A 19997-nucleotide genomic window follows, 5' to 3' on the forward strand; every position below is an offset into this window, starting at 1 on the left:
GTAAGCTGGGGAGGGGAGCTTTGGGACTGCGTTTGGGACTCATCTGTGGGATCGCTTAGAGTCAGTGGATACGTTCAGGCCTGCAAGGTTTCAGGCAGTGGAATCGTTGCTTCAACATTCCAGTGGTTTGTTCTGTTATGTTGCATGTCTCTCATTGTATGCATGCATGTGTGTGTGCGTGTGCATGATGTGCTGCCTGTAGTCACATCAGCAAGATGTTGAAGGAGTGGCCTCCCTATTAGTGGCAGCACATGGAAGAATTGCCCACAAGATACTGTGTACAGTTGGGATTCTCTGCACTTTCTGAAAACACTATCAAACTCCTGCTCAATCTGCTTGTTCATCTTTCACATGAGAAAAAGAAATGACGTGCACTTTTGAAAAGAGTATCTCAGTGTGACGGTGGATAGCAAATTGCATAATGTTGCTAGTACCTCCAGCTTGGAAGGTGCCAGACATACAGTAGTTCATCAGCTTCAGTGCCATTGGCAGTGTCCTTGCCCTGCTGTGAGGTTGCAGTTGTGGCTACAGCAGGCGGTAGATTTCAGTAAAGGTGCCCTCCGTGAAGTACAGAGGTCACATACACTGTTTAGGTAGGAGAATTACTCCGAGAATATCTACGGCAGTTATGGCATCCTCCTACTGTGATCTCTGTCCCAACTCCATCCCACCCCAATTCTAACAGCTTGCCCCGTGCTGCATGGTCCAGATTCATTGTCCAGCTATATGTTCCAAGAGGAAGGCCTCGCTGAGAGCAGCTGATTTCTGCAGAAGCCTTGAAGCCAACAAAAGCACTTCTACACCTGTCATAGCATTCTCTGTAGACTATTGAAACTTGCAGAATTGTAGCAGCTTCCTGAAGAAACCAACTACTCATCTGTAAGTAGGTGATGATCCCTTTAAGGCGTGCTGTAGGAAAGTCCTTCCTGCTGCTTAACACACGCTCGCTCAGCTGAGTGAAATTGAGAGTTTGGTAGCTGGTGTGTTGGCGTCAAATCAGCTTTGCAGTTGATTGATGTCATGATCTGCCTGCTCTACATATTTTTGACATTCACTGTGTGTGTGCTAATGCCTTAACTAAGATGCTTTGCGTCAGAAGTATGCTTGTGACGCAGATACCATTTTGGATCCCTTTCAGCACTCTGTCAAAAAAAACAAGCACTACCAAACCCAGCCACTGCAGCCTTCAACCCCCACCTCACCATGGGGGTCTAAGATTCATTGCTGTTGAATGGAAATGCCTGTCAGGGCATTGATGAAGACCCTTCAGCTTAAATTTCTACAATAATCGATGTTAATGAATTATAATTTTAAAAATAATTATGTCACAGTTGTTTAACTTTGAGAATAACCCAATGTTTAAATCTCAACACACAAATGCCAAAGTGATTAACACTTTATGAAGAAAATGTTGGGACTGTGAAGGGCACCTTCCAGTTGCAAGTAGAGCCATCTCGAATGAGAAGGGCAGGTTCTCAGTGACTGTGAGATCCTGATGAAAGAACAGGTTTGCTTTTGAGGTGAAGCTTTAGTATTCCAAAACACTCTTCACCTGCTGACTGATTAACCTCCTGACTATCATGACAGGGTAGATCAAAGCGAAAGCAACATTCAACCAAAACTGAGTTGTGTTGATTGGTGAGCTATTACTGTCAAAGTGGATTTTATTGGTTTGGCTTCAAAGTGCTTAATGATATTCCTTTACCATCAATTTTTAGGATACAGCTGAAGATGAAGAGGATGATTTCTTAAAAGGCGAGTCGCTGCAAAATGAGACAGTGGGGATCACACCGGACTCTCTCGAGTCCCATACACGGAGTCCTAGCAGCTTTGGCTCTTCTCTAGCAATGTTTCCACTGCATCATTTTTGAACTTGATTGTCAATCAGATAAATGTAAAAACTTTCAGATGTGGTTTCAAACAAAGTTGCTTTCCGTGTGAGAGATTGGCACAAGCAGCGTAATAAGATGGGGAAGTGCGACATCAGATACTATTCAGGAACGTTGGAAACTGAAGTTTACTTTTGTCTGGACCACTACTTTGCTTTAACTCAGAGTTCCTTTGTCTAATTGATTCAACTATTGTGTAAATATTTTTGTATATTTGTATATCTCATTTGTAAATCTTAACATCTGCTATCGTTTAGTTTTAAATGATTGTCATCAAATGCTTTTTAAAGCATCTTTGGTTTGTTTCCGTACATGTTAAATCCCCCAATTATTTTTTTGTCAGGAATGAATGTTTCAATTACTAAGTCAAGACAAGACCGCATAAAAAAAATAGTTGTTACGATTTCTAAATAATGGTACTGAAATTGTAATTCTAAGTGCTGACATCCCTTATGTCTGAATTATTAAAGAAATGTTTCAAATTATTTTCACCACCACTATTTTGTAAGAGGGGTTCATGCCAAACTCCAGTTTGCTCATGTTTCCCATAAACTTGGTGACTTTAGCCACTCTTCCTTTAAAAGAAGCAACTAAATGAAAGCACTGATGATTCCTGGCCTAAATGCTGCAGCTACTGGAACTGAAAATAGCTAGCTTAAAATTACATTTTATTTATCTGGCTTCATATTACGCCACCCTAATTACATCAACCAAAATGTCATCGATGTAAGATGTGCCATTTGCTGCCTGGTGAAACTGCAAGAAATGGATTACAGTTAAGAATAATATTGGGTTCCAACATTGGAACTGTACATGGGTGGCTTGCATGAAGTGAGCTTTCATTTTTGCACGAATGGTTCAACTGTTTTAAAAACAAAACCTTTTAAGTTATGTCTGGTTGCTTGAGCTTTACAAGATTTTTTTATGGTGCACTGAATTCATAGAAACTAGAAGCAAGTTTAGGCCATTTGGCCCTTCAAGCCTGCTTCACCATTCATTTTAATCATGGCTGATATTCAATATCCTGAATTCCTCCTCTCCTCACCCACCATATCCCTTGATCCCTTTAGCCCCAAGAGCTATATCTAATTTCTTCTTGAAATCACACAACATTTTAGCCTCAGCTACTTTGTGGTAGTGAATTCCACACATTCACCACCCTCTGGGTGAAGAAATTTCTCCTCACTTCAGTCCTAAAAGGTTTACTCTTTATCTTCAAACTGTGACCCTTAGTTTTGAACAACTGGGCAGCATGGAAGTTGGCCAAAGGGCCTGTTTCCATGCTGTGAACCTCTATGACTCTAACCTCTCTAGCCTGGAAAAGCAAATATTGTATTTGTGGCTTGTCAAATATTTAATTCTGCTAAATTGTACATATTTTAACACATTTTCAAAGTTTGTTTGAAATTAGTTTTTACCTTAATTTCTCATATGTACCAGTCTCTTGTTTCATTGTCTGTAAAATTATTGATCCAGATTTTATGGTTTTAATGGTGGAAAAGCTGTCAGTATTCTTTGTCATTGCCCTGTGAAACTGACAGCAAACTGACATCTGCACGTGCAATAAAATGTAAAAATCCTCAAAATGCTATTAGTGATTCCCTGCTGATCTACAAGGTGTGCAGTGGAGGTGGCCGCTGATGGCAATCTTTGGAAATCACCAAGTGACAGCAACTTCTCTTTTTATGCCATTTAAAACTCCTGCCCAAAATACGTGTGATGTGGAGATGCCTGTTGCCGATGCATCTGTCCATTAAAGTATCGGTAGCAGTGACCACAGCACAGTCCTTTTGGAGACAAAGTCCTACCTTCACATTGGGGATACTCACCAATGTCTTGTGTGACACTAACAACGTGCTAACGGAATAGATTTCAAACAGATCTAGCAACTCAAGACTGGGTATCCACAAGATGCTTTGGGTCTTCAGTAGAAACAGAATTGTACTTGATTGCAATCTGTAACTTCATAGCCTTGGCAAATCTATCATTACTATGAAACCAGATGATTAACGGTGATTCAACAAAGAATGCAGGAAGGCATGCCAGAAACAGTGCCCAGGCATACTTAAAAATGTGTCAACCTGATGAACCACAACACAGATTACCTGCATGTCGAACAGCAGAAGCCAACATGTGCACTAAGTGATTCCAGCAGCCAACGGATCAGATCTAAGTTCTACAGTCCTGTCGCATCCAGCCGTGAATGGTGATGGTGAGTTAAATAACTAACTGACAGAGAAGGAGGCTCCACAAATATCCCTATACTCAATGAGGTGGGAGCTCAGTTTGAAGGACATGGCTGAGGCATTAGCACCAATCTTCAGCCAGAAGTGTTGATTCGAGGATACATCTCAGCCTCCTCCAAAGGTCCTCTGGAGCAGAGCTGCCAATTTTCAACCAGTTCCATTTATTCCACATACACAATATGACAAAATGGCTGAAGACACTGGACACTGCAATAGACCCTGAAAATATCGCTGCTATAGTACTGAAGACTTGTGCTCCAGAACTAGCTGCATCCTTAGCCAATATGGCTATGTGGAAAACTGCTCGTGTGTCACGTCCACAGAAAGCTGCACAAATTCAACCCAGCTAATTACTGTCCCATCAGTGCTCTGCATCATCAGCAGAATGTTGGGAATCGTCATCAGCCATGTTATTAAGTGGCACTTACTGAGCAATAACTGCTCACGGACATACAGATTCTGCCACTCAGCTACTGACCTCATTTACAGTCTTTGTCCAAACATTAGCAAAAGAGCTGAACGTGAGGTGGGAGTGACTGCCCTTGATATCTAGGCAGCATTTGATGGAGTATGGTATCAAGAAACCCTGACAGAAGCACAGAAGATGGGAGGTCATTTGGACCTTTGAGCCTGCTCTGCCATTCATCACGATCTTGCCTGATCATCCAACTCAATAGCCTAATCCTGCTTTCTTCCCTTAACATTTGATCCCCTCGACCCCATGTGCTATATCTAGCCGCCTCTTGAATACATTCAATGTTTTGGCATCAAATTAGTCATCTTGAATTGGAGTCAATGGGAATTGGTGGTTTTTTTTTGGAGGGGACGTTGGTTGGGTGCACTCTTCACTGGCTTGAGTTATAGCTAGCACAAAGGAAGCTTGTGGTTGTTCAAGGTCGATCCTAGGATATTGCTGCAGGACTTCCTTGGGTTAGTGTGCTAAGGCCTATCATCTACAGCTGCTTCATCAATTACCGTCCCTCTATAGTGAGATCAGAAGTGCGGATGTTCACTGTGCAATGTTCAGCAGCCTTTGAAACAACTCATAGTGAAATGGTCCACGTGCAAATGCAGCAAGACTGGACAATAGCTAGGCTTGGACTGACAAGTGGTAAATAACATTTGTGCCAGGCAATGACCATCTTCCTTTTATATTCAATGACATTACCATTTCTGAATCCCTTGGAATCAACATCCTGGTGGTTACCATTGACGAGAAGTTAAACTGGATTAACCATACAAATACTGTGGCTACAAGAGCAGGGCAGAGGCTGGGAATTCTGTGACAACTCACCACCCGGACAGACATCTGCAAAGCACAAGTCAGAAGTGTGATGGAATAATCTCCACTTGCTCCAACAACAATGATAAAACTCAATATCATCCAGGATAATAGTGATAAAACAAAACGCCACCCAGGACAAAATAGCCTGCTTGGTTGGCACCCCTCCACCACCCCCAACATCATTCTCTTCAGCACTGAAGCACAGAGGCAGCAATATGCATCATCTACAAGATGCAATGCAGGACTTCATCAAGGCTCCTTTGATAACCCCTTCGATGAATGCTAGAATCGAGAAGGACAAGGGCTACACAGATACAACACCACCTGCAAATTCCCTTCCTGTCTTGGAAATATATCGCTGTTCCTTCGCTGTCACTGGGTCAAAATCTTGAACCTTCCTTCCTGACAGCACTATGTATACTATAAACGCTGCAGTGGTTCAAGATGACAGCTCCCCACCATCATCTCGAGGTCAGCTGGTTATGAAGAAAAATAACATAAGAAATAGGAGCAGGAGTAGGCCATCTAGCCCTTCAAGCCTGCCCCGCCGTTCAATAAGATCATGGCTGATCTGTCGTGGCTCAGTTCCACAATCCCGCCCTCTCCCCATAACCCTTAATCCCCTCTCTTATCAAAAACCCATCAACCCGCGTCTTAAAAATATTTAGCAAGGCAGCCTCCACCACTTCAACGGGCAGAGAATTCCAGAGATTCACCACCCTTTGAGTGAAGAAGTTCCTCCTCAACTCCGTTCTAAACCGCCCCTGGCCCAGCGCCACACACTTTCCCGGGGAAAAAAAAACTTCCCTGGCCCTAACTTGGTATTTGTGAAGTCTATTTTTTCCACCATAAACTTGTTTGTTGATGACCATTCATAATAATTCAAACAAATATCATAGAATCCCTACACTGCAAAAGGAGGCCATTCAACTCATCAAGTCTGTGCTGACCACAATTCCACCCAGGGCCTATTCCCAAACCCCGTTTACCCTAGCTAGACCTCGACACTAAGGGCAATTTAGCATAGTCAATCTACCTAACCTAAAATATAATGCTTGCTTTTATATGGTTCTAAACAGTGTGACTTTAAACTCTTCAGACGCCGCTCCTCCTTAATGCATGTGCTATGAACCTGATGGGAAGTGGTTTGTATAGCTATGAGGAAAGGGCTTTGGAGTGGGGCTAGCTGATTTGCTGTTTGAGAGCATATGTTGAATGGTTACACAGCAAGAGGTTTTTCTATTAGTATATTTATTACAGAATGTTTTATTGCATGATGTTTGATTTAACAGAATGATCTAAAACCATCTTAAAGGTTGGATCTACTGCTAAAGAGACCCACGCTATTCAGTGGGTATGTTTTAGAGGTAGCAATAAAAACAGAATGCTGGAAATACTCAGTACACCAGGCAGCAGTGTGGAGGGACAGTTATCGTTCTAGGTTGACGACCTCCATCAGACTTTGAATGAAAGATTATCAACTTGGAACATTAACTTCTGTTTCTCTCCCTGCACAAGCTGCATGACCTGAAGTATTTCAGACTCCCAGCATTTTCTGTTAATTCAGAGATCCACCATTTTTGATTTGATTTATTATCGTCACCTACAGGGATATAGTGAGAAGTATTGTTTCTTGAGGGCTATACAAAGCATACCGTTCATTGTGCACATAGGGGAAAAGGAGAGGGTGCAGGTTATAGTATTGCAGTTACAGGTAGGGTAAAGAGAAAGATCAGCTTAAATATATAATAGGAGCATTCAAATATTTGATGGCAGCAGGGAAGAAGCTGTTCTAGAGTCAGTTGGATGTGTTTTCAGACTTTTGTATCCTTTTCCAATGGAAGAAGGTGGAAGAGAGCATGTTCAAGGTGCATCGGGTCCTTGATTATGCTGGCTGTTTTGCTGAGGCATGGGAAGTGTAGATGGAGTCAGTAGATGGGAGGCTGGTTTGTGTGATGGACTGGGCTACGTTCATAACGCTTTGCAGTTTCTTGTGGTGTTGGTTAGAGCAGAAGCCATGCCAAGCTGTAATACATCTGAAAAGGATGCTTTCTATGGTGTGCTGTAAAAATTGGTGAGAGTTGTAGCAGACATGCTGAAATACTGAAGCCTCCTGTGAAAGTAGAGGCATTGGTGGGCTTTCTTAACTACAGTGTCCACACGGAGAGACCGGGACAGATTGTTGGTGATCTGGAGGCATAGGAACTTGAAGCTCTCAAAAATCTCCACTTCACCACTGTTGATGTAGACAGGGACATGTTCTTCTTTATGCTTCCTGAAGTCGATGACAATCTCCTTCATTTTGTTGACATTGCGGGGGACATTATTTTCGCCGCACCAGTTCACCAGATTCTCTATCTCATTCCTGTACTCGGTCTCATCGTTGTTTGAGATCCGACACACTACGGTGGCATTGTCAGCAAACTTGAGAATCCAGTTGGAGTGGAATTTAGCCACACTTTTGTATTAGTTAAAAATAGGCAGGTGTGTGTATTTCTACAGGGATGCATGTGTGTGTTTGCAGGACCAGGAGCAAGATGGGGTCAGCAGGGGGTGGTGGAAGGGTTGCAGGAGCTGGAAAGTTTATGTATTAGTCCCAAATAAGGCTTACATTAACAGTGCAATGAAGTTACTGTGAAAATTCCCTAAGGCAATCCCCTGGGAGGGGGTTTGCAGGAGCTGGAAAGTTTATTTATTAGGCGCAGTAAGGCTTTTATTAACATTGCAATGAAGTTACTGTGAAATCCCCCTAGGAAGGGGTTAGCAGGAGCAGGAGGGTGTGTGTGGTCGTCCAGGAGTAGCAGGGTCTGTGCATAGACTAGGCTGCTGGATGGTCAATGTCCTTGTCCTGGAGCTGGGTCGCGCGGTGGATTGTGGGACATGTAGTTCCTGGCTCCGGGCCCTCCCCCGGAAATGACGGCAGTGGGGGCAGTGGGTGACTACAACTCCCAGAGGGCAGCGCGGTGAGAGCGTGCTGAGGGAGAGAAGGAGCGGGCGCTGCGAGAATGCCGCTTCTGATCGACAACCGCCACATCCAGATCCCTTCCTCAACACTAGAGTTCACTCAGCGGTACTCACAGCTCAAGGTGAACCAAACTGTCACTTTATTCATTGACAAGTGTCTTCAGTCTGTGTGTGTGGGGCTGGGCAGGGCTCACCTGTGGTGGGGGGGGGGGTTTACCTGTGTGAATGTCACTGTGTGTGTGTGTGTGTGGGGTTTACCTGTGTGAATGTCACTCCGTGTGTGTGTGTGGGGTTTACCTGTGTGAATGTCACTCCGTGTGTGTGTGTGTGTGTGTGTGTGGGGTTTACCTGTGTGAATGTCACTGTGTGTGTGTGTGTGTGTGTGTGTGTGTGTGTGGGGTTTACCTGTGTGAATGTCACTGTGTGTGTGTGGGGTTTACCTGTGTGAATGTCACTGTGTGTGTGTGGGGTTTACCTGTGTGAATGTCACTGTGTGTGTGTGTGTCTGTGTGTGTGTGGGGTTTACCTGTGTGAATGTCACTGTGTGTGTGTGTGTGTGTGTGTGTGTGTGTGGGGTTTACCTGTGTGAATGTCACTCTGTGTGTGTGTGTGGGGTTTACCTGTGTGAATGTCACTCTGTGTGTGTGTGTGTGTGTGTGTGTGTGTGTGTGTGTGTGGGGTTTACCTGTGTGAATGTCACTCCGTGTGTGTGTGTGGGGTTTACCTGTGTGAATGTCACTCTGTGTGTGTGTGTGTGTGTGTGTGTGTGGGGTTTACCTGTGTGAATGTCACTGTGTGTGTGTGGGGTTTACCTGTGTGAATGTCACTGTGTGTGTGTGTGTCTGTGTGTGTGTGGGGTTTACCTGTGTGAATGTCACTGTGTGTGTGTGTGTGTGTGTGTGTGTGTGTGTGTGTGTGGGGTTTACCTGTGTGAATGTCACTCCGTGTGTGTGTGTGGGGTTTACCTGTGTGAATGTCACTCCGTGTGTGTGTGTGGGGTTTACCTGTGTGAATGTCACTCTGTGTGTGTGTGTGTGTGTGTGTGTGTGTGGGGTTTACCTGTGTGAATGTCACTCCGTGTGTGTGTGTGGGGTTTACCTGTGTGAATGTCACTCCGTGTGTGTGTGTGGGGTTTACCTGTGTGAATGTCACTCCGTGTGTGTGTGTGGGGTTTACCTGTGTGAATGTCACTGTGTGTGTGTGTGTGTGTGTGTGTGTGTGTGTGGGGTTTACCTGTGTGAATGTCACTGTGTGTGTGTGGGGTTTACCTGTGTGAATGTCACTCCGTGTGTGTGTGTGGGGTTTACCTGTGTGAATGTCACTCCGTGTGTGTGTGTGGGGTTTACCTGTGTGAATGTCACTGTGTGTGTGTGTGTGTGTGTGTGGGGTTTACCTGTGTGAATGTCACTGTGTGTGTGTGTGTGGGGTTTACCTGTGTGAATGTCACTGTGTGTGTGGGGTTTACCTGTGTGAATGTCACTGTGTGTGTGGGGTTTACCTGTGTGAATGTCACTGTGTGTGGGGGGTTTACCTGTGTGAATGTCACTGTGTGTGGGGGGTTTACCTGTGTGAATGTCACTGTGTGTGTGTGTGTGTGTGTGTGTGTGTGTGGGGTTTACCTGTGTGAATGTCACTGTGTGTGTGTGTGTGTGTGTGTGTGTGTGGGGTTTACCTGTGTGTGTGTGTGTGTGTGTGTGTGTGGGGTTTACCTGTGTGTGTGTGTGTGTGTGTGTGGTTTACCTGTGTGTGTGTCACTCTGTGTGTGTGTGTGGGGTTTACCTGTGTGAGTGTCACTCCGTGTGTGTGTGTGTGTGGGGTTTACCTGTGTGAATGTCACTGTGTGTGTGTGTGGGGAGGGGGTGGTGAGGGGGGCAGCAGCGGTTTACCTGTGTGAATGTCACGCTTTTGGTTTACCTGTATGAATTTAGATTTTTTTTGTCTTTTGATTTGATTTATTATTGTATAGGGCTGCACTGCTGTTTACCAGTCCAGGGACCTGGGTTAGATTCCCGGCTCAGGTCACTGTCTATGTGGAGTTTGCACGTTCTCCTCATGTCTGTGTGGGTTTCCTCCGGGTGCTCCGGTTTCCTTCCACAGTCCAAAGGTGTGCGGGTTAAGTTGATTGGTCATGCTAAAAATTGCCTTAGTGTCCTGAGATGCGTAGGTTAGCGGGATTAGTGGGTAAAATATGAAGGGATATAGAGGTAGGGCCTGGGTGGGATTGTGGTCGGTGCAGACTTGATGGATTGAATGGCCTCTTTTTGTACTGTAGGGCTTCTATGTTTATTATTACATGTTAATATACAGTGTAAAGTATTATTTATTGCATGCTATACAGACAAAGTATACAGTTGTAAATTTGCAGTTGTAAATGCGTCTAGTTTGGGGGCGTTTAAGAGATCTCTGGATAGGTTTATGGACGAAAAGGGATTGGTATAGACTAGTGGGTCATTGTTTTTGTAACTGGTCGGCGCAACATCGTGGGCCGAAGGGCCTGTTCTGCGCTGTAATGTTCTATGTTCTATGTTCTATACCATTCATAGAGAAGGAGATGAGAGAGTGCAGAATGTAGTGTTACAGTCATAGGTAGGGTGTAGAGAAAGATCAACTTAGTGCAAGGTAGGTGTATTCAAAAGTCTGACAGTAGCAGCGATGAAGCTGGTCTTCAGTAGGTCAGTACCTAATCTGAGTTTTGCATCATTTTCCCAACAGAAGAAATTGGAAGAGAGAATGTCTGGGATACGTTGGGTCCTTAATTATGATGGTTGCTTTGCCGAGGCAGTGAGAAGTGCAGACAGAGTCAAGGGATGAGAGGCTGGTTTGTGTGATGGATTGGGCTACGTTCACGACCCATTGTTATTGCTTGCGATCTTGGGCAGAGCAGGAGCCATACCAAACTGTGATACAAGCAGAAAGAATGCTTTCTATGGTGCATCTGTAAAAGTTGTTGCGGGACATGCCGAATTTCCTTAGCCTCCTGAAAAAATAGAGGCATTAGTGAGCTCGCTGCCTGTGTGTACATAGTGTCTGAAAGGTGAGGCTGCCACTCAGAGGAAACGTTACACACTCTGTTCAGTGTATACAGCGGGTTTTGAGTTAATTTTGCATGCCTTCCAAGACATTGATGAGGAAGCAAATAGATTTCTACAATGACAGTTTAAATAGCCATCATAAACTCACCTAAGAAGCATTTTTATTTGTTTATGGGATGTGGGCATTGCTGGATAGACCAACATTTTTACCCATCCCTAATTGCCCTTGAGAAGGTGGTTGTTGAGTTGGCTTCTCAAACTGCTGCAATCTGTGTCAAAGTCACACCAACTCTAGAGTCACAGAATTGCAGCGGTGAAGAAGGAGGCCATTTGGCCCATCCTGTCTGCACTGGCTTTCCAAACATCATCCTAACGTGGTGACATTCCCCTGTCGTTTCCCCACATACCCCTGCATATCGTGTCTATTCAAGTTATCTTATACTATCTTGAATGTTTAAATTGAACCTGCCTCCCCTACACTTCCAGGCAGTACATTCCAGACCCCAACCACTGGCTGTGTGAAACTTATTTCTCACATCACATTTGCTTCTTAAATCACCTCATACTTGATCCTTTTATGAGCAGGAACAGTTTCTCCTTGTCTACTCTGTCCAACCCCCGTCATGATTTTGAACATCTCTGTCAAATCTACCATCTTCTCTTCAAGGAGAACAGTCTCCACTTCTCTAGTCTATTCTCATGACTGAAGTTTCTCATCCTGGATCAGGTCTTGCTGCTTTTGGACATGGACTGCTTCAGTATCTGAGGAATGCAATCACCAGTGATAGTTGTATATTTTATACACCACTGGTCTAGAATTATTTCCGGAAGTTTTATCACATTATCAATATTTGGTTTTGGTCCAACATCACAAATAAAGAGCCATTATGTGGTTATTTATCTCATTTCTGTTTGTGGGATGTCCCTTGTGCACATGACGATGGCTGCATCTTATCCGTGACATTACAATACATTTCAAAAAGCACTTTGTCAACAAAGAACCTCGGGTTGCCTGAGCCCATGATAGCTTTGCATAAATGCAAATCCTTTCTTTACAATACTCTGCCTCCAGCCCCATCTGCTCCCTCATCTCCCACTATTAAACCACAAAAGTGTTTTTCCCTCCTGGGTTGCACTCAACAGTGTCTTGGAGAGCATAGAATCTATAGAATGGCGGGAGGCCATTTGGCCCATCAAGCCTACACTGACAATAATCCCACCCAGGCCCTATCCCTGTAACCCCACGTATTTACCCTCCTAATCCCCCTAACACTGAGGGAGAATTTAGCACAGCCAATCAACCTGACCAGCATGTCTTTCGGATTGTGGGAGGAAACTGGAGCACTTGGAGGAAACGCACACAGACTCTACGCGGACAGTGACCCGAGCCAGGAATTGAACCCGAGTCCCTGGTGCTGTGAGACAGCAGTGCTAACCACTGTGCCGCCCCTGATTGTTCAGTCACCAGTGGAGTGCCCCAGGGATCTGTTCTAGGACCCTTGCTGTTTGTCATTTTCATAAATGACCTGGATGAGGAAGTGGAAGGATGGGTAAGTAAGTTCGCTGATGACACGAAGGTCGGTGGTGTTGTGGATGGTCTGGAAGGATGGCAAAAGTTGCAGCAGGACATAAATAGGATGCAGGACTGGGCGGAGAAGTGGCAGATGGACTTCAACGCGGATAAATGCATAGTCGTCCGTTTTGGCAGAACCAACGGGATGAACGAGTACACTATCAAGGGCAGGAGTCTTGGTAGTGTTGAGGAGCAGAAGGATCTTGGGGTCCGGGTCCACAGGACTCTTAAATCAGCCTCGCAGGTGGAAGAGGTGGTCAAGAAGGTGTATGGTGTACTGGCCTTCATAAATCGAGGGATTGAGTTTAGGAGTCGGGAGGTAATGCTGCAACTTTATAAGACCCTTGTCAGGCCTCATTTGGAGTACTGTGCGCAGTTCTGGTCGCCTCACTATAGGAAAGACGTAGAAGCTATTGAAAGGGTACAGAGGACATTTACAAGGATGTTGCCTGGACTGGGAGGCATGCCTTATGAAGTTAGGTTGAGGGAACTGGGTCTCTTTTCCCTGGAGAGACGTAGGTTGAGAGGCGACCTGATAGAGGTTTATAAAATGTTGAGAGGAATAGATAGGGTGGATTTTCAGAGGCTATTTCCCCGGGTTGAAATGGTCGCTACGAGAGGACACAGGTTTAAGGTGCGGGGAGGAAAGTACAGAAGTGATGTTAGGGGTAAGTTTTTCACTCAGAGGGTGGTGAGTGAATGGAATCGGCTGCCGTCAGTGGTGGTGGAGGCGAACTCGCTGGGGTCTTTTAAAAGACTTCTGGATGAGTATATGGGGTTTTATGGGATTGGGGGTTATAGATAGGTGTTGATGTGATCAGCGCAACTCGTGGGCCGAAGGGCCTGTTTGTGCTGTAGTGTTCTATGTTCTATGTTCTATGTTCCCAGACACTCCACTACAATCCTGAATGAAGGGTTGGTAAACTTCTGAAAGGCAGGCAGACCAGCAAAATGAGCCATACAAAATATGAAGGAATGAACTACTGGCTGAAGAAATTAACTGTGAATAAATTTACTTTTAAGGTTTTCCTCCTCGGATTAGGAGAACATAAGAAATAGGAGCAGGAGTAGGCCATCTAGCCCTTCGAGCCTGCCCCGCCATTCAATAAGATCATGGCTGATCTGTCGTGGCTCAGTTCCACATTCCAGCCCTCTCCCCATAACCCTTAATCCCCTCTCTTATCAAAAACCCATCAACCCGCATCTTAAAAATATTTAGTGAGGTAGCCTCCACCACTTCAACGGGTTGGAAGGTAGGTCTGCTGAGGAGCAGTGGAGGATTTTTAAGGAGATCTTTCTTGGTGCTCAGCAGAAATTTATTCCGATGGTCAAAAAGGACCGTAGGAGGAGAGGTAATAAGCCGTGGATAACGAAGGAGGTGAAGGAAAGTGTTAAATTAAAAGCGGAGGCGTTTAGAGTAGCTAAGAGTAGTGGGCGAGAAGAGGATTGGGAGAGGTTTAAATGTCAACAAAGATTGACAAAGAAATTGATAAAGAAGGGTAGGAGAAACTATGAAGCTGGGCTAGCGCTTAATATAAAAAAGGATAGCAAGTGTTTTTATAAGTATATAAAAAGGAAGAGGCTGGCTAGGGTGAACGTTGGACCCTTAGAGGATGAGAAGGGGGACTTAGTGGTAGGGGATGGGGAAATGGCTGAGGTCTTGAATAACTTTTTTGTTTCGGTTTTCACGGAGGAGGACGTGAATAATTTGCCGGGTGTTAGCGATGGAAAGGTGGTAGGACTGGAGGGTCTCAATGACATTACTGTTACTAGAGAGGCGGTGCTCGACAGACTGGAGGGGCTGATTGTGGACAAGTCCCCAGGACCGGATGGAATGCATCCGAGGGTTCTGAAAGAAATGGCAGAGGTGATAGTGGATGCCTTGGTGGTTATTTTCCAGACGTCGCTGGATTCCGGGGAAGTGCCGGATGATTGGAAAGCGGCTAATGTTACGCCGTTGTTTAAGAAGGGTGCCAGGCAAAAAAGGTGCGGGGAATTATAGGCCGGTTAGTTTAACGTCTGTTGTAGGTAAAATGTTAGAATCCATCATCAAGGAGGAAATAGCGAGGCATCTTGAGGGGAATTGCTTGATAGAGCAGACGCAGCACGGTTTCGTTAAGGGGAAGTCGTGTCTGACAAATTTACTGGAGTTCTATGAGAAGTGAAGGATCAAGTGAAATACAAGTTATTTTAATAACACTAAAGAAATTAAATGATCATAAATCAAAGAATCCCTACAGTTCATCTTTCATTCTCTACCCCTGCAGTGTAAATATTTCCCACTTTCTGTGCCTTTTAGCTTTGACAAAGGGTCATCTGGACTCGAAACGTCAGCTCTTTTCTCTCCTCACAGATACTGCCAGACCTGCTGAGATTCTCCTGCGTTTTCCCTTTTGGTTTTTGGCCCATTGAACTTGCACTGACCACAATCCTACCCAGGTCCTATCCCCATAACCCCATGTATTTATCCTGCTGGTCCCCTTGACACTAAGGGGCAATTCAGCATGGCCAATCCATCTAACCTGCACATCTTTAGGGAGAACAGTAAGAAGTCTCTCAACACCAGGTTAAAGTCCAACAGGTTTATTTGGAATCACGCTGCTCCTTGGACAGGTGTCTCCGGAAGCTCTTGATTCTAAATAAACCTGTTAGACTTTAACCTTGTTTTGTGAGACTACTTACTGTGCCCGTCCCAGTCTAATGCTGGCATCGCCACCTCTTAGAGAGAATATGGCATATCATGTTTATTCAGTTTTAAGTTGCACTTTCCAGAATAATCAGTCCTATTATTTTGAGAGAAAAAGGAGTTATTGTCTTATATTGGTGTCTTTTAACTACTACTTATGTTTTAAATCTTTGTAAGCCTGTGCCCTTTTTTATATTTTTGATATTGGGGAAGCAGCTCACACTGACAGTTTCTGCTCCGTAAACCTTGCCTTGCTTTTCCTGAGGGTGGGCGCTTGACATGCTGGTCAGGTTAATTGGCCATGCTAAATTATCCCTCAGTGTCAGGGAAATTAGGAGGGTAAATATGTAGGGTTACGAGGACAGGTCCTGGGTGTGATTGTTGTCAGTGCAAGGTCAATGGGCCAAATGGCCTCCTTCTGCACTGTAGATTCTATGCTCCCCAAGACACTTTTGAGTGCATAGGACGGCCGCAGAGACCAGCGGGTATGACACAGTTTCACCTAGAATGCTGCCTAATGTGAGAAATCCCGAGGAAAATCTTGGAAAAAATTGAGTAAAATATGATGAATTGTGCAAAGTTTTGAAAAACTGGGACATGGTGGGTGGGAATCGATTGCTGCCAGTGGTTAGGTGAAAAGCACAGAGTGATAGATACAGGATTAAAATAAAGAGGAACAGAGGATAGGGGGAGATTTCTTTACCAGAGTTGGAGGGTTTGATGTTTGCATTTATGTCTGGCTACACCAACATTTGAAATTCAATTTAGAAAGGTGTGTGAAGGAAAATGAGTTGAAGGCACACAAATGTGTTGAGAACTGTTTTCAGGTGACGTGACTTGTTTGGGCTGGATGCCTGCTTCTATGTTGTAACACATTTATTTCAATATATTTTAAAATAGAACAGTACTGCTGTGGATCCATCAGGTTCAATGGGGTGATTTAGCTTAAGCCCTCAATCCATAATAAGCTATGAATATGCCATTGTGTAGTGAGTGCTGTGGTTTGAGTGTAACAATGCCCAGCCCCTGTTTGCACTGGTTTGTTTGTAAATTCAAGTTCACACACTGTTGAGGCTGATCATCCTCAACACTGGTGCCCCACAAGGCTGTGTTCTCAGCCTGTTACTATATTCCTTATGCACCTATGACTGCGGCCAAAATCCCCTCCAATTCGATTTTCAAGTTTGCTGATGACACCATCGTAGTGGGTTGGATCTCAAATAATGATGAGACAGAGTACAGGAATGAGACAGAGAATCTGGTGAACTGGTGCGGCAACAATAATCTCTCCCTCAATGTCAAAACGAAGGAGATTGTCATCAACTTCGGAAAGCGTAAAGGAGAACATCCCCTTATCTACATCAATGGGGATGAAGTAGAAAGTGTCGAGAGCCCGAAGTTTTTAGGTGTCCAGATCACCAACAACCTGTCCTGGACCCCTATGCAGACACGATAGTTAAGAAAGCCCACCAATGCTTCTACTTTCTCAAAAGATGAAGGAAATTTGGCATGTTAGCTCCGACTTTCTCCAACTTTTACAGATGCATCATAGAAAGCATTCTTTCTTGTTGTATCACAGCTTGGTATGGCTCCTGCTATGGAATTATCTTGGTATGGAACTACAAAACAATGTAGTCCAATCCACCACACAAACCAGCCTCCCATCCATTGATTTTGTCTACACTTCCCGCTGCCTTGGCAAAGCAGCCAGCATAACTAAGGACCCCATGTACCCTGGACATTCTCTCTTCCACCTTCTTCCGTCGGGAAAAACATACAGAGATCTGAGGTCATGGACCAACCAACTCAAGAACAGCTTCTTTTCTGTTGCTGTCAGACTTTTGAATGAACATAAGAACATAAGAACGTAAGAACATAAGAAATAGGAGCAGGAGTAGGCCATCTAGCCCTTCGACCCTGCCCCGCCATTCAATAAGATCATGGCTGATCTGTTGTGGCTCAGTTCCACTTTCCTGCCCTCTCCCCATAACCCTTAATCCCCTCTCTTATCAAAAACCCATCAACCCGCTTCTTAAAAATATTTAGCGAGGCAGCCTCCACCACTTCAACGGGCAGAGAATTCCAGAGATTCACCACCCTTTGAGTGAAGAAGTTCCTCCTCAACTCCGTTCTAAACCGCCTCCCCTTTATCTTGAGGCTGTGCCCCCTAGTCCTACTGTCTTTTTTGAGCGGGAAGAGTCTCTCCACCTCTATCCTATCCATCCCATTCATCATCTTATACGTCTCAATGAGATCTCCACTCATTCTTCTAAACTCTAGCGAGTACAAGCCTAGTTTATTCAGCCTCTCCTCATAGCTCAACCCCCTCAACTCCGGTATCAGCCTAGTAAACCTCCTCTGCACTCCCTCCAGGGCCAAAATATCCTTGCGCAGGTGCGGCGCCCAAAACTGCACACAGTACTCCAGCTGCGGCCTCACCAATGCCCTATACAGCTGCAGCAAGACCTCCCTACTTTTATATTCAATCCCCCTTGCTATGAAGGCCAGCATCCCACTCGCCTTCCTGACCACCTGCTGCACCTGCAAGCTGGGTTTTTGCGACTCATGCACAAGGACCCCGAGGTCCCTCTGCACCGTCGCCTGCTGCAGTTTTTCGCCACGTAAGTAATAGTCCTTCCTACCATTCTTCCTACCAAAGTGGACCACCTCACACTTGCCAACATTAAATTCCATTTGCCAGTTCCTGGCCCATTCGCCCAGCCTATCTAGATCCTTCTGCAGACTCTCCACACCCTCCGTACAATTTGCCTTTCCCCCAATCTTGGTGTCATCAGCAAATTTCGACACCCTACACTCGGTTCCCTCCTCCAGATCATCTATATAAATGGTAAATAGCTGAGGCCCCAGCACCGACCCCTGGGGCACCCCACTAGTCACCAACCGCCAATCCGAATAGCACCCATTGACCCCCACTCTCTGCCTCCTATTTGACAACCAATCCTCTATCCACGCTAACACCCTACCCCCAACTCCATGTCCCCTGACCTTCTGCAATAACCTCTTGTGAGGTACCTTGTCAAACGCCTTCTGAAAATCCAGAAAGATCACATCCACCGGCTCTCCTCTATCCACTGCCCTAGACACATCCTCATAGAACTCCAGTAAATTTGTCAGACACGACTTCCCTTTAATGAAACATAAGAACATAAGAAATAGGAGCAAGAGTAGGCCATCTAGCCCTTCGAGCCTGCCCTGCTATTCAATAAGATCATGGCTGATCTGTCGTGGCTCAGTTCCACATTCCCGCCCTCTCCCCATAACCCTTAATCCCCTCTCTTATCAAAAACCCATCAACCCGCGTCTTAAAAATATTTAGCGAGGCGGCCTCCACCACTTCAACGGACAGAGAATTCCAGAGATTCACCACCCTTTGAGTGAAGAAGTTCCTCCTCAACTCCGTTCTAAACCGTCCCCCCTTTATCTTGAGGCTGTGCCCCCTAGTCCTACTATCCTTTCTGAGCGGGAAGAGTCTCTCCACCTCTATCCTATTCATCCCATTCATCATCTTATACGTCTCAATGAGATCTTCCCTCATTCTTCTAAACTCTAATGAGTACAAGCCTAGTTTATTCAGCCTCTCCTCATAGCTCAACCCCCTCAACTCCGGTATCAGCCCAGTAAACCTCCTCTGCACTCCCTGCAAGGCCAAAATATCCTTGCGTAAGTACGGCGCCCAAAACTGCACACAGTACTCCAGCTGCGGCCTCACCAATGCCCTATACAGCCGTAGCATGACCTCCCTACTTTTATATTCAATCCACCTCGCTATGAAGGCCAGCATCCCATTCGCCTTTCTGACCACCTGCTGTACCTGCAAGCTGGGTTTTTGCGACTCATGCACAAGGACCCCGAGGTCCCTCTGCACCGTCGCCTGCTGCAGCTTTTCGCCCCGTAAGTAATAATCCTTCCTACCATTATTCCTACCAAAGTGGACCACCTCGCACTTGCCAACATTAAATTCCATTTGCCAGTTCCTGGCCCATTCGCTCAGCCTATCTAGATCCTTCTGTAGACTCTCCACACCCTCCGCACAATTTGCCGTTCCACCAATCTTGGTGTCATCAGCAAATTTCGACACCATACACTCGGTTCCCTCCTCCAGATCATCTATATAAATGGTAATTAGCTGAGGCCCCAGCACCGACCCCTGGGGCACTCCACTAGTCACCATCCGCCAATCCGAATAGCACTCATTGACCCCCACTCTCTGCCTCCTATTTGACAACCAATCCTCTATCCACACTAACACCCTACCCCCAACTCCATGTCCCCTGACCTTCTGCAAGAACCTCTTGTGAGGT

At 45.2% G+C, this 19997-nt stretch overlaps 2 protein-coding genes across 2 annotated transcripts in view; both read left to right on the forward strand.

Moving 5' to 3' along the window:
- The window catches only part of rrn3 (RRN3 homolog, RNA polymerase I transcription factor), a 48890-nt gene extending 45427 nt beyond the window's left edge, over positions 1-3463 (forward strand). Inside the window, exon 18 of the mRNA XM_080207011.1 lies at positions 1719-3463. Within this exon, the coding sequence (XP_080063137.1) occupies positions 1719-1871 (153 nt within the window). The 3' untranslated portion in view covers positions 1872-3463. The remainder of the gene's footprint in view (positions 1-1718) is intronic.
- A 4922-nt stretch (positions 3464-8385) lies between these two features.
- ntan1 (N-terminal asparagine amidase) overlaps positions 8386-19997 on the forward strand; it is a 39684-nt gene continuing 28072 nt past the window's right edge. Inside the window, exon 1 of the mRNA XM_080207017.1 lies at positions 8386-8506. Coding sequence (XP_080063143.1) covers positions 8426-8506 — 81 coding nt within the window. The 5' untranslated portion in view covers positions 8386-8425. The remainder of the gene's footprint in view (positions 8507-19997) is intronic.

The sequence above is a fragment of the Carcharhinus amblyrhynchos genome, chromosome 18, assembly GCF_965287045.1.
Source record: "Carcharhinus amblyrhynchos chromosome 18, sCarAmb.v2.hapA, whole genome shotgun sequence".
Taxonomy (NCBI): Eukaryota; Metazoa; Chordata; class Chondrichthyes; order Carcharhiniformes; family Carcharhinidae; genus Carcharhinus; species Carcharhinus amblyrhynchos.